This window comes from Panthera uncia, chromosome E1, assembly GCF_023721935.1.
Source record: "Panthera uncia isolate 11264 chromosome E1, Puncia_PCG_1.0, whole genome shotgun sequence".
Lineage (NCBI taxonomy): Eukaryota > Metazoa > Chordata > Mammalia > Carnivora > Felidae > Panthera > Panthera uncia.
The window spans coordinates 45,166,515-45,178,444 of NC_064814.1; the positions used below are offsets into that span (position 1 = coordinate 45,166,515).

Sequence of the window (11,930 nt, forward strand, 5' to 3'; positions counted from 1 at the left end):
CACCCCTAAAGCACAGGGCTCTATTTCTGTAGGTGAGTGAATACACTCTGAAAAGCATTGGATTAAAAAGCGCAGCCAACAGAGAATTTGGAGCAGGATCCCTCTGCCCCACCAATGGGGCTCCTGCCAGGTGGTGTGGAAGCCCTGCATGTCCCTATTCAAGGCTGGCACCTCAGGGAGAGGGTGCTTAGAGATCCCCAGCTCTTTGCACTAAGGAGATGCTGTTCCACACCCTCCTGGCCTCCCTCTTCTCCATGGGGAGACCTCTACTCTGCTGCTGGCTTGGGGAAGGGCTACCCCATTTCAGCCCTGGAGTGGTCCCCCAATCTGCAGGCCACTGTGGGTGGGATATGGGGGGCAGGGGTATAGAGTCTCATGCTGCATTGGCCACTTGTCCCTGGCTGGCTTCCAGAACAGGGAGGGGTCCCCACTTGCAGCTCTCCTTCCTGGGTCTATCCATACTTGGTGTGTGGCTGGAACTCCACCTCGAGGCGGGGGCGGGGGGGGGGGCCCTGAGTGTTCTTGTCAGCATGCCCCTCCCCAATGGGGACTCATGGTGCTGCAGAGAAGAGTGGAGCGGGGAGGAGACATGATCCTTTCCCTTCTAGTCACCCACACATTCCAGGGGCTCATGGGAAGTGGTCTTTCCTTTGGCAGTGTGGGTCCCCCAGGCTAGGAGAGGGAGAGAGCTGGAGGCTAAAGAATTTGGGGCTCCTAGGCCAAGGGCAGGCTACTGACTCCCAGTCCCATTCTGCTGCATGTGGGGCAGGTGGAGAGAGGGAAGTCCTCAGTCCGTTATTTCTAGAAGAATGGGGAAGAGGAATTGGTTAAAATTGGAACCCTCCATCTGCCTCAGCCCTCAGCCCCTCCCCCCAGCTTGCTAAGTGGAGGAGGAGGGTTGGCTTATTTCCTTTCCCAGACCCTCAACACCTCAGGTGAGAGTCAGCAAGTCAGCCAGCACTCAGAACCTTTCATCTGGGGGATCTCCAAGCACCCCACAAATAATTGTCATTATCTCTGGTTGCTAGAAGAGGGACAGGAGTTTGGAGGTGCTGATGGGGTTACTTGGGGAGAGGCAGACAAGCTGCCGGAGGCTCCCTGGGGGAGGGGTGTGGTGGAGGCCCCCTGGCTAGACACCCTGGGTACCCAGGAGGGAAGGGGAAGGGCTATTGCTATAGAGCTGGGGGAAGCCAGGCAGGCATAGCTATGGCTTTTAGTAGGTGGGCAGGGTTGGGGGGAGGGGGTGGATAAAGTACTTCACCATCTCTGTAGAAGAATCAACATAACAAAGTCACCCTGTTTACCCCAAAAGTGTGATTGTGGAAGCTCAGGATCTAGGTGGGTTGCTCTAGAAAGACACCCTTTCCCTCCTTCCCACAGTCCTTTGGGTCCCTTCAGGAGAGTGCAGCCAAGAGAGGAGAGAGGCCTCCTCACACAGGCACCTCTGAAAGGGAGGCAATGGGACCAGGGGTACAGTGAGTCACACACACTTGAGGGGGGACACGGAGGGCAGAGGCACAACCACGGGGCAGGAGAGAAGGGTAAGAGGCCAGGGCAGAGCAAGGACTCCAGGCCAACATTGTGGCCCCACGGAGACTGAGTGAGAGAGAGCACTGTCTGTCCTGTCTGTCCTAAGGGCATCCACACCTTGGGCATCTGCATTCCAGGGGCTGGATGCCCAGATGAGGCCCAGTTATTGTGCAGTGGTCTCAGCAGTCCTGAGTGCAATCAGCTGGGAAAGGACAGCATATTTGTGGGGGCCCAGAGTGTGCTCACTGGTTTTGATTCTTGGGGATTTCCCGCTCCCTCCAACATAGTGAAAGAGGACAGGATTGGGGGTTCCCCCTGTTCATCACAGGGACGATGATGGAAGAAGGGTTCACCACCCCTGGAGACTGGCTCTGCTCAACTCCCAGATCCTGGGTGACACACAGAATGCTCAGCCTCAGGACAGGATCTGCCAGGACGCGCTACTTGTGACAGAGGTAAGGGCTTCTCCCTGCCCCCACCCTCCCTCAGCAGCCCCTGGAAGACCTCACAGGCACTTAGGACCATCAGAGGAGGCATGGCATGGGGGAAGGGGCTCTAGGGGTTTGTCTTTCTAGGGGTTGGGCTTGGGGTGGGGGCCAGACCAGAACTGCATTTCCTGCCTTTGGTCAGGAGAGGGGAGCTGGGGGCAAGTAGTTAGGATGTGGGGTGTCTCATTTGCCATTTCACCACTGGCTATCCTAGACAGATGCACCCGGCCACTGTCAGTTCTGGTAGGATCGGGGGCATCCCTAGAGGGGACCAGCCTGGGGACTAACCTGTGCTCCTACCTTCGCCCCACCCCAGCAAACTCAAACCTCTCTCAACTACGTCCACTTCCAAGAACCCGGCCCTTCTTCCCGGCTCTGGGTGCAGCTGGGCAAAATTAGCACCAATAAACAGGACTAGGAAAGCTCCCAAGGCAGCCTTCAGGTTCCCAGCTGCATCCGGAAGGGGACGGCCTTTTGTGCCCTTCCACAGCCGTACGTATGTCCGTACGGGACTCAGGAGTGTCCCCCTCGCTTCCCTAGCGCAGCTCCGGGGTCTAAATATTAGATGAGCATCCTGGGAAAGGACTGAACTGGAGACAGCTCTAGACCAGGTTCTGTCACCAAACCCGTTCTGTACTCCTCTCCAAGGGTCTATGGGTGCTACCTTCCAGAAGTTCAAACTTCCATCACGTCACAATTTCCCTACCAGGGGCTCTGGCAGGAAATGCCTCTAAAGTGTTGGGTGCTCACCGGTAAGGACCTATCAGCAGGGTAGGGGTAGGAGAAGCGGCATCAGAGGAAAAAGGTCCAGCCGCTAGCCCCTAGCTCGAGCCTCCCCTCGAAGGAAGGCTTGGCGGGCAGGGCAGCCGTGCGGGGCTGGGGGAGGCCCGAGGGGGGAGCTGGGAGGCCTAGGGGTGCTAAGTGCCACTGCGTTCCTTTTGTAGGCCAGCCCAGCCTTCCCCCTCCGGTCCAACGATTGTCAGCTTTCCCGGGGCAGGGCGTGACCTCCGCCCCCTCCCCTCCCTGCAACAGGGTGGAGAACTGATCAGCATCCGTACACCAAGCCCTCTCCACAAAAAAGGTGCACTCTCGCAGCCCCGCGGAGGAGCTCCCTCGGGGGAGGACAATACAAAAGGCGGGGGCGGTTGGGCGGGGTAGGGGAGCTGGGGCCGCCTCCGTCCGCTCCCAGGAGGAGCGCCGGCTCCCGCGGCCCCCGGGACGTGCGTGCGCGGCCCGAGCTGCGTCCCTAGCCGGAGGCCGGGCCGGCCTTCCCCACTCCCCACCCCGCAGCCCCGCGCCTATTCCGGCTCCCCGGGCGCGCTGGGCGGGCTGCGCGCGGCCGGCGGGCCGGCTCGGTCCGGGGGCTCCTGGGGAGGCGGCTGGCGCGGGCTACGGCCGCTAGGCCGCGGGGGCCTCCGGGCGTAGAGGAAGAGCGCGGGATCGGGCATGGGGTCGATGTCGTCCAGGGCGCGGGCCGCGCGGTCCCAGGCGGCCCAGTCCCGGCCCGGGCCCTTGGCGGCGGCCTCGGCGGCGGGCGGCCGGCGGGCCCGCTGTGCGCGCCGGCGGGGCCGGGGCTCGGTGGCGGCGGCGGCGGCGGGGCCCGGGCGCGGAGTCTGCAGTCTCTGGCGCGCCGCGTGCAGCTGGCAGGAGAGGTAGGCGGCCGCCTCGGTGTGCTTCTGCAGCTCGGTGCCCAGCACCGTGGCGCGGTGGCTGCGGCGCCGCAGCTCCTCCAGGAAGCGGCGCTCCTCCGTGCGCAGGCTGCAGCGCAGCGCAGACACCAGCGCCTCGCGCTGCGCCACCTCCCGCCGAAGCTCGGCGTTGGCGGCCGCCCGCGCCGCCAGCTGCGACTCCAGTGCGCGGCACTTGCTCTCCAGCTCCCGGGACGCCGCCTCTGGAGAAGGGAGATGGAGAGGAGAGGTGACGGTCTCCGCCTGGCCGACCCTGCACAGCTCGCCGAGCCACGTTACAGAGCCCGGCACCTCCCCGACCACCCGTCCGGCCGCGCTCTCCCTCACTCCTACTCGTCGGCTACACAGGCCTTTCGCTTCCTCGGGGCCCTGGCACCTATCCTACCGCCTGGTCTCTCCTCTAATTCTTCAGGTCTCAGCTGAAATGCAAAAACCTCCCCGACCAGTATTCATGCACACCCACAAATATTTGTTGAGCCCTTACTATATGCATTGTGCTAGGCACTGGGGATATGGTGGATAATAAAACATTCCTCATGAAGCTTACAGAAAGCATAGTGGGAGAGGTATAGTGCATAATCACAAATGCATGTGAGGTTGCATCAGTGACATGTGCCAATGCCACAACTAACTGGATACTGTGACCTTCATGCTTTTCAGCAGAAGAACCACTTAGGCTAGGATGAGTTGGAAGAATGAGCTGGAGTTAAGCAGTGAAGAGGAGACAGAAGGGTGCTGTGCAGAGAGGAACAACTTGTACAAAAGCCCCATCCGCGGTAGGAGGTAGGAGAGACATGCAAAAGTGAGGGACTGAAAGACTTGGGACCTGGGAATGTGGGTGAGAAAGGGCAATTAGTGTGCCCTCAACCTTGCTGTTTCTTTCATAGGGCATTTGTTACATTTTGTAATTTCTTTTGTGTTACTTCTTTATTGTTTGCCTTTGCCCAAGGCGCTGGGTTTCAACACTGTATATATATTGGAACAACCCAGAGAGCTTTAAAACATAGTTTCCTGGGCCCTAACAAAGACCAATTGAATCAGGATCTCTGGGATTGGACCTGGGAACTGGTACTTCTTCAATGTTCCCAGGTGATTCTAATGTGCCCCCAGAGTTGAGGACCCCTGCCTCCTGGATCCTAATTCTTTCCATTTCAGCCGGCAACATATCCTGGGATTAACACATGTGAGCGATTGTAGAGACATAGATGGCTGAAAGGTGACAAAAGGTAGCCAAAAAGGTGACTCAGGAAAGGATATGAAAACCAGCCAAATGGTAGGAGGACAAAGAAAGGGAGCTGTCCACCCCCCTGAGAGAGGACAAAAACCAGGATGCTGGGCAGTTCCTTGAGCTCAGATGACCCCAGAAAGCCTTTCAGAGGAAGGAAACCCTTTCAGAGGTGGGGTGAAGGTTGCTGTTGTCACAGAACTGGTGTTTGGGATGTATGCCTCCTTCCTCCAAGCACTCAAGCATGAAGAGGTTGCCCGTGTTGCCACTTAAAGAAGTAGGTAGAATTCGTTCAAGTCTATAAATGTTTAGAACTTTATGAACAAATACGGGAAGGATTTGTAGGGTTTTCAGTATTTTACTTAAAATTTCCACCCTTCTCCATACCTAAGTCTTGGTCTTGTATGTAGCCTTTTTTTTTTTTTTTTTTAGACAGAGAGTGCCCAAAAGGGAGAGGGGCACAGGGAGAGAGAGAATCTCAAGTAGGTTCCATGCTTACTGCGGTGCCCAACATGGGGCTCGGTCCTACAACCCTGGGATCGTGGCCTGAGCCAAAATCAAGAGGTGGATGCTCAACATTCAACCAACTGAGCCACCCAGGTGCTCTTCATCTGTGAGCAGCACATCAGTATGGCAGGGGGTCCATTCCCAGCTAACTTCCTCTCTGCTAAGAAAGACTACATAGTGATTCATTTTAAGTTAAGCATTCACTCAGTCCCTCTCCGGGTCTTGCACTTGGAGATGATGGATAACATCCAGTCCCAGTTCTCAGAGATCATATAACTTTGGTGATTAAGATCTCAACGATGGAACCCCTCCCTTAAAAAAAAAAAAAGTTTCAATTGTAGCAAAAAGACAACATAAAGTTTACCTCCTTAACCATTTTTAAATGTACAGCTCAGTAGTGTAAAGTAAACTCGCATTGTTGTGAGTTTTGCAAAACTGAAACTTCATCTCCATTGAACGCCATCTCCCCCCCCCCCCACCTCCATTTTATGGGTGAAGTAATAATCTGTAAACAGATATTTTAGTGGAATTGCTACAATGGCAAGAAGTCACGCTTTTGGAAAATGAAGGATTTGCTGACGTGTTTCTTTTTTCTCCTCATCTAGACAATGTTCCTTGAAGCCATGGGCTCCATTGCCATTGTGTTGCATCTCAGCATTCAGCATCTTGGAGGGTGTGGACACTGACTGTAGAGATCAATTATGCAAGGATGGGAAGGATTAGGGAGGTGGGTCACAGAAAGGAATGAGGTTGATCAGGTGGACTTCCAAGATACCATCTCCTTCCTGCCTTCATTTTCCTACTTTGAACAGAGACATGGATACAAGGTATGGTGGTACAGGTTGTTCACTGCACAATGTCACCCAGATGAGTAGGTAAGTGGGGCTGACATCCTTCACTCTGCTGAAGAAGCTGAGGAGTGGCAGTCCCCCAGTCTGGACTGGGGACAGAGAAGGCTTGGGTCCTACCAAGTGGTGGGGAAAAGGTAACCTGTTGGGCCCCCATGCTATTTCCCCACCAGTCATCCTTCTCTTACCTTGCTGGTGAGATTGGGCCTCTCTCATCTCCAGGTCACGAGTCAGTTCTGGGGGGAAAGAAAATAAAAGGTAGTGGTGTGTGTGTGTGTGTGTGTGTGTGTGTGTGTGTGAGAGAGAGAGAGAGAGAGAGAGAGAGAGAGAGAGAGATCAGGGAATCACAGCTCAGTAAAAGTGACAATATTAGCATCCTTAGAAACCATCTAAACCATCTCCCTTACCTATTTTACTGCAGTCCAGTGAGGGGAAGAAGTGAAGACAGGTGCAAGGCACAGCCTGAGCCTGATTGGCCTGATTCTAAGCCCAGAGATCTTTCCAGTGCAAGTGCAGTGGCCTGCGTTTGGAGGTTAGCTCATCCCTGTGGGACTGAGGAGCCTGGCTTGCTTTTGGGCCTGGGGGGGAGTACTAGCTCCTTCCCAGAGGTAACATAAAATATCTAACATGAGGACAAATCAGAGCCATTCTGGAAGACCCCTGCTGTGCAGGGCACAGCCCCTTTAGTGTTTAGTTGGTGCACGTGCGAAGTGTCTGGGCTGCTTGCAGGCACTGGAGGGGGACTCAGGACAGTGGCTATTTACCAACAGGGCACATGCGTTTCACTATTTTCACAGCCAGTACTGTCGTGCCTGTGTTATTTTCTGAACATCAGTCCAGCTCGTTTTTCAGCGCTGTTTTCCGCCATATTCCACAGGGTAAGAAGAGGGGCTTCAAGGGGGACAGCGCCACCTGGTGACGGAAGTCCTGAATGGCACTTGGCTTATGCTGAGGGGGCGGGGTCAGTCCGCTAAGGGAACGGTGTAGGAGGTGTAGGAGAGGTTTCCTCCTGGGCTCTCACTGGCAGCCCAGCCACCACGGGGGCGGGGGGGAACATCCCTGTCTGCCCAGTCCCCATTCCTCACAGCCCAGAATGTTCTGCTCCTCAGTCAGCTGAGTTTGATCATTTTTTCAGCCCCACCCCAGCGCCCTGGACTCCACCAAGGCTCAAAAGCTGGGAAAAGGGCAGGATGGAGCCCAGCAGCAACTGGTGACAGAAACCACCTGTCCTGGAGCACGTGTGTGTTCCTGCAGGGGTGCAGTCAGATGCCTAAAGGAAGTGTGAACTTGGGAGTGGGATAAGGTAGCACATCTCTGGCATCAATGCCCACAGCACCTACACAGTCTAGTCTTGTGGGGCCCTCACCTGGCTCTTCCCTTGGGAGGCCAACTGTTGCTAGGGCTTTTTGCTGTGACCTGAGTCTGAACCTCCTTCCTGGAGCCCCAGGGAGGACCCTGATGCCTCCACCCTCCAGGGCTTCCTGGAGCCAATTTGGCCCCTCCTGCAAGGCCCTGGAGTAGCTCAAGGGATTTTGGCTCTGCCACTAACTCCCTGTGGGGCTGGTTTCACTCTTAACCAGGAAGTTGGGGGAGGGGAGATAGAATCCTAGTTGGGCTCCACTCCCCCATCCATCAAATCTCCCTGCCCATCTTCCCTTTAGAAGGGCATGCAGTGAGGCCAGATACCCTGTGTGACCTTGGGCCAGTGACAGCACCTCTCTGGGCTTCAGTTTTCTCATCTGTGAAATGGGGACAAAATTGCACCTGCCTCTCAAAGGGCTATTGCTAGGATTAAATTAGAGAAATAAACAGAGGGCCCAACCCAGGGCTGAGTCAGTGCTGAATACATGGGACAGATCTTGTTATCATCCAGGCTGCCCCACCAACCAGAATATGCCCACCCACCTCTTAGAACCCCTTCATTTTGAGTGCCATCCCTTTTTGGCAGGCTCTTTCTGAAGCCCTGCCCACTTGGTTCCTATACTAGCTCATCCCTTCTCCCATCCGCTTCCCAGCCTCTGCGTCCTTGTTTATTTTTGTATTTTTTAAAGTTTATTTATTATTTATTTAGAGAGTGAGTATGATCATGAGCAGGGGAGGGGCACAGAGAGAGAGGGAGAGAGAATCCCAAGCAGGCTCCATGCTATCAGCTCAGAGCCTGATCTCACAAACCATAAGATCATGATCTGAACCAAAATCAAGAGTCAGACACTTAACTGACTGAGCTACCCAGGCACCCTCCCTGTTTACATATGTATATGCATGTACATATATACATACATATATGTGTATATATATACACACATACATATATATACATATATGTATATAAGTGTATATGTATAAATTTATTTTTTTATTAAAAAAGTTTTTTTAATGTTTACTTATTTTTGAGAGAGAGAGAGAGAGACAAAGCATGAGTGGGGGAGGGGCAGAGAGCGAGGGAGAGACAGAATCTGAAGCAGGCTCCAGGCTGTGAGCTGTCAGCACAGAGCCCGACACAGGGCCTAAACTCACAAACTGTGAGATAATGACCTGAGCCAAAGTTGCACACTTAACCAACTGAGACACCCAGGCGCCCCTTAATTTGTTTTATTTTTAAAACTAGGTTCCATGCTCAATATGGGGCTTGAACTCATGACCCTAAGATTAAGAGTCGTATGCTCTACTGACTGAGCCAACCAGGCATCCATCTAAGTCCCTGTTTAATCCCCTTGAAAAAAATTTACTTTTTTCTGTTCCTTTCTCCTCTTTCTTCCACCCATTGGAAGAAGGGCCTTATTCAGGTATTTCAGCCCCAGCAGTGGCTGCTTCAGGCCAACCCAGTGTTATTTTTATCTCCTGAATCAATAACTGAGAGGCTGCAGTCCCATAGCAGGCTGAGGAGGGTGGTGGGGGGTGTTCCTGCCTATTACACTTTTTTGGGATCCTGGTCTGTGTCCTGAGTGGAAGGACCCAGGTCTTCAGAATTCGGGTAAAGCAAAAAGAAATCAGGGCAAGAGCTATAGGGTCTTAGGGTCCACTCATCTTGATTTTCCTTTAATGTTGTTATTGCAATGAGAAAGTGGCATCAGGTAGGAGTGAGTCTGCATGGGCCATCTCTGACCCATGGACTGGCTCCTGATGCCATCCAGGCTTCTGGGGAGATTGCAGGGAGCCTGGCCTAGGAATGTAGCAGCTGAATCTGTATATGGAGCCAAGGACAGCGTGGGGGCCGAGAGTCAGGACGACCAGTCTCTGAAGCCAGAGTGAGAAGCCAGGCAGGTCACTGAGTTTCCCTCTGGAGAATGGGGAGCCTCCCATGAGCAGAGGCTGGGAGGGAGGTAGAAATCTGAGCATCTTGGGGAGAGAGTATGCAGAAAGCTGCAAGAGGCAGGCACAGCTGGGAGTCTGCAGCTCTGGGGTCTAATCTTGGCTGTGTCACTGACATATTGTGTGGTGTGCGTGCTCTCTCTCCCTCTCTCTCTCTTTGGGTCTCAGTTTATCTAGTTGTATAAGAAAGAGGTTGGGCTGTTTCAGGTGACCCATTCCATGAGTCATTGCCTCTAACACCTGTACTTGGGGACTCAGCCTGGATGAGCACTTGGGCCAGAGCCCAGCCTCTGAGAGGGCCGGGCAGCTGAAGCCTGAAGTCCAAGAGCAGAGGTCAGGGCTGGCATTTGGCTTCATTATTGGTACCTCCTTCTGTCTTGTTTACAAATCCAGTTGGTTGTCAAGTCCTTCCCTTCATCCTGTCTCCCACTGGTCTTCCCCTTTCTGCCCCTTTCATCTCTCCCCTCGACCACTGCATCAGCCTCATCACTGGTATCCCTGCCTCCCTCCCCCTCCAATTCATACAACTGCTGAGTTTTTTAAAGAGCATGATGCTACTCAGAAACCTTCAGGGGCTCCCCACTACCCAGGAGGACAGGCCAAACTTCTTAGCTGTCCTGATGCTTGTCAAGGTCTTCTGTCATCTGGCTCCAGCTGTATTTCTCACCAGCCTTAAGCACAGCTTTATCCAGTCAAATAGAACTTTCCCCGAGCTTTTGATATCCTACCTTCTGGACTTTGCCATGCTATTTGCTTCATTTGGAATGCTTTCTCCACCCTCATTCCCCCGTAGTGTCTCAGCAGGTCTACATCTCAGCCTCAGGGAGTGGAAATGCTCCCTCCTCTGGGCAGCCTGGGGTGCCTGGTCTCCTTTATCACCCACACCTTAGGCTGAACATGATCCTACCCATGACCTCTCATTGGCCCTCTTCATTTTCTTTTCTTTTTTTTAATTTTTAATTTTATTTATTTTGAGAGAGAGAGAGCGAGAGAGTGTGAGAGCAAGCACGGGGGAGGGGCAGAGAGAGAGAAAGAGGGAGAGAGAGAGGATCCCAAGCAGGCTCCGTGCTAGCAGTGCGGAGCCCGGCACGGAGCTTGAACCCATGAACCGTGAGATCATGACCTGAGCCGAAACCAAGAGTTGGGAGCTCAACTGACTGAGGCACCCAGGCGCCCCGGGCCTCTTCATTTTCTGTAAGTCTAAATGTTACCCCCCCCCCCGCCCCCAACTATCCTGTGTGTGTATCTCCCCAACTAGCTTGAGGGCTTGCAAGGTTTGGGAAGTGCTTGATGAACACTTGGTGGCAAAGGACAGGAATCCCTAAGAATGGCTCCCAGGTTTTCTTCTGCTACTGAACCAGAGCCCTTTGCTCTAAAACTCGTGTCTCATCTCCCCAAGACAAGTTTCCTCATGAGAAAAAGGGGTGTGACCCTCACCTGGCAGGTCTGTTGTGAGGTTTAGGGAGGCTCATGGGGGGCACTCCATCAGAGACTGCTGATGGTGATGACTGCTGATGGCCCCCACTGCCCACCATCCCTCCGGCCTCACCTGAGCAGCGTTTCTGCAGCCTCAGGATCTCCAGGTGCAGGTCTCGAAGCAGGGCCATCTGCTCCTTTTTCAGGAAGCTGATGTGGCGTTGCACACTCTGGATCTGATGCTCCAGGGACACGGTATCCATGGCAACCCAGGCCTGGGCCCCACCTGGGGGAAAGACGAGAAGGTAAGCCCACATCTTGTGGGGCCATCTGCCCTGCCCCCCCTCAGATCCCTCATAATGTCCTGCAGTCTGGGCTCCTGTTGCCACCAGGTAGACAATTCTACCGCCGTAGCTCTCTCCCCCCTTTACTCACCAAAGCTTCATGCATGTGTCATCAGGGGAGCATGATTATTCCCATTTAATAGATGAAGAACCAGAGGTCTTCAGGGAACCAGGAACAGAAATGGCTTCACTCCCCTGCCTGCATGTAACTTTAGCCTTTCTGTTTCTCAGGGAAGAACACGAATGGAGCAACAAAGTCAATAAAGAGAGACAGAGGCAGGTTCTAGCCTGCTTCTTAACCAGGTGTGTGACTCTGGGCAAGCCCTCTCCCTCTCTGGGCTCTTTGTTTTCTCATGGCTAAAATGAGGGAGTTGTGGAGTGGAAAAACCCATCCCGCCAGCATCCCAGCTCACCCACCAGCTGGTAGACCAGCATAATGGTTAGAGCACACCCTCTCCCAGTTCAAATCCATTTTTCTGACTTAAACTTAACCCAGGGCCCTGGGCTCTTCCAGGTCACAGAGGAGGAAGATCTGATGTGTATTATACTAAGATGAACTCTATGGGCTGAAG

The 11,930-nt window shown here is 53.9% G+C and overlaps 1 protein-coding gene across 1 annotated transcript; it reads right to left on the minus strand.

Moving 5' to 3' along the window:
- Positions 1–15: 15 nt before the first annotated feature.
- On the minus strand, positions 16–11,400 carry CCDC92B (coiled-coil domain containing 92B). Its single transcript, XM_049636791.1, has 3 exons — positions 11,148–11,400; positions 6,475–6,522; positions 16–3,909 (listed from the first exon to the last, which is right to left on the minus strand). Exons 1-3 carry the CDS (start codon positions 11,329–11,331, stop codon positions 3,317–3,319), a joined length of 825 nt encoding a protein of 274 aa, XP_049492748.1. The 5' UTR covers positions 11,332–11,400; the 3' UTR covers positions 16–3,316.
- Positions 11,401–11,930: the final 530 nt, after the last annotated feature.